Source organism: Montipora foliosa, chromosome 6 (genome assembly GCF_036669935.1).
Source record: "Montipora foliosa isolate CH-2021 chromosome 6, ASM3666993v2, whole genome shotgun sequence".
Lineage (NCBI taxonomy): Eukaryota > Metazoa > Cnidaria > Anthozoa > Scleractinia > Acroporidae > Montipora > Montipora foliosa.
Genome location: NC_090874.1, coordinates 67,576,394 through 67,578,893, shown reverse-complemented (window position 1 = coordinate 67,578,893; position 2,500 = coordinate 67,576,394). Strand labels below are relative to the sequence as shown.

The 2,500-nt window shown below is 36.6% G+C and overlaps 1 protein-coding gene across 1 annotated transcript in view; it reads left to right on the top strand.

Moving 5' to 3' along the window:
- Window positions 1-2,500, top strand: part of LOC138008239 (mothers against decapentaplegic homolog 3-like) — a 15,199-nt gene that overhangs the window by 407 nt on the left and 12,292 nt on the right. Inside the window, exon 1 of the mRNA XM_068855504.1 lies at window positions 1-113. This exon is cut by the window's left edge and continues 407 nt beyond it. Within this exon, the coding sequence (XP_068711605.1) occupies window positions 1-113 (113 nt within the window). The remainder of the gene's footprint in view (window positions 114-2,500) is intronic.

Genomic DNA, 2,500 nt, shown 5'->3' with positions numbered 1-2,500 from the left:
CTTGCAAAGCCATCATGAGTTGCGACCGATTGAGTCTTGCGATTACGCTTTCAGCCTGAAGAAGGATGAAGTTTGCGTCAATCCTTTTCATTATCAGCGAGTGGAAACACCAGGTAACCTCGCAGAAAGTGTTTGAAGTTATTATCTGGTGAAGATCTGCATTACCAGATCGTACTACTGCATGCTTTTTGTGTTAGTTGAGCCTCCCCTACCAATTGTGTTTGATCATGTAGTGTGTAATGTACGTGGATCGTATACCTTCCGATCGCCATGTCGTATTTATACTTACGTTAAGGGGAATTTAAACTTTGTCTTCATTAAACCAGTAGGAATGACAAGCAAAAATAATAGCGAAACATAGTTGTAATACCAAAGAATTGAGATGAATACATATTTTGTGCCCTTAGCAATTGAGCTTACATCGTTGGCGCGCATGTGTTGAACAGATTTTTGAAAGCAAATGTGTGTTTTTCTAAGTAAAGAAATGCAATCGTCTTGAGTTAAAGATGCTTGACAATCCGCCACTTAAAAATTACATTTTCTGTTGATAGTTATTGGCTGACCAAAAGTGTTGCATGGGTTGACGTTTTTCTTCTCGTTTCTGAAATTGCCCTCTGAACATGTGCTTGTCAAATATGCTACCTCGTTTCACGGAAGAAGAAAGTTGTCTTAATGAAGGGCAAGCATGTTGTAGGATCGGTTGGGTTTTGATGTACAATATTAAAATTGGCGTTGATCAGCTTCACCCTTTGATGCGATATTATCTGTTTTATTTCTATTTTCAAAATATGGGTGCCATGATTTTTTCCAAGTTATTTTTGATGTTGTATTCTTACATATTGTGCTGGTACTAAAATTGCGAGGGAGTGTGAGGGCGTTCGCATTTCCCGTATAAATAGCATTTTTATGTATACTTTTTCCAATCTTTGGGTTAACCATATTATTATTGAGAGGGCTCGTGCTCAAATTTGGCGCATCGGACAAATTTACTATATTTCAGAATCCTCTCTTCGCGGTGGATTAAAAATCATGGTTGCGTTTCCTTCGGTCACTGTGGATTGTGATCTGGTTCTTAAGATTCGCTGTCTTTGTACAATCTTTTAGTTCCATTCGGCGTAGATCCATACTTCTCGTTAAGAGAAACTGTGTGTGTTCGACATGTACAATGAAGTTGTGTGTTTATGTTAGCGTTGCATCACACTAAGCGAACTTTTAAGTACTTTCTGCAGCCATTTGACAATCCTCAATGATGCATTGTTCGGTATATTTTGGTATTGATTTAGTGGTTGCCGAAAAATTATCTGTATGTTTCTCGTGTTCTGTATTTGAAATGTACAATGTGTCAACACAATCTAGCCAAAGAGGGAATGTACGGTAAATTATACGAGTTGAAAAAAGCGTCGTGGAAAGAACTGGCCTTTTCTTTGCTTTGAGATCAACTAATAACTTGGAGTCTTGAAATAATCACATTGGCGTCGAAGTTATGAATGTTTACTTCATACGTTCATGTTTTCTATTACGTTCTGTTGTTTTAATTCATTTACCTTGTGAGTTTATTCATTTCGGTCGTTTTAAGGGCACAGGTTATGAAGGAAGGATAGGTATAGAAGCTTAATTTAAAACGATAAATTCGGATACGCTATAACCTTGAGTTTATCGGCGATTTGAATGAAGTTGAATATATATGTACATCCTTTGTAGCCGAGGGAACAATACATGCATGAAAAGCCAGAAGATTATGGCTCCGGAAGGGAGTTACCTAATTTTCCTCTTTCAGTAATGTAAGCGAGGCATCATCGTCAAGTGTAGATTAAAAGCGCTCACTTGTTATTTTTAATTTTGTCTTAGTTCGAAGGTGTAGGATATTTATTAATTAAATTGTAGAGAGAAATCTCTTATTGACTGAAGGTTTAGTTTTGATCAAATATTATTTAAGAGGAGATGCTATATTATCCTTTGTATTTTATTGTTGTTTATATTGAAAAGAAGCTGATTTAATAGAGCTCATAGGAATAAAAGCCCTATTAACTAAATCTGATTCATATGTTTGCCTTAAACATCAAACAGGCTTAACGTTTTCTTGGTTTTTAGAGGACCAGGTCAATATTCTGTGAAAGTCATTGTGCAGCAGTACGTGTCTCAGCAAATAATACTTTCCCCTTGGAATGTAAGCTTATCTTTATTTAGATCGATTTCCTGTTGTATCTTACTTTTCATCTTAAATGTTGTGTTATGTTTGATGTTGCTATAGGCTTTGTCTGTGAATTGTTGTCTTAACCTCTGTGGTATTTTTTTGCAAAATTATTAAATTGTATATGCTTGTTTACAATAACTTAAGCTTACTGGGTGCCTGGTTTTTGTCTTTTGTCAGCAAAGCTTGAATGACAAGCTTGTGAGTTGGTTGAGGAGGATCAACAGAGGGTGTGATTACATGAGTCAGGCCACTCCTCAGTCATTTCCTCAGCTTGACCAGCACAATTTGACAGGACGCCTGTAGTAC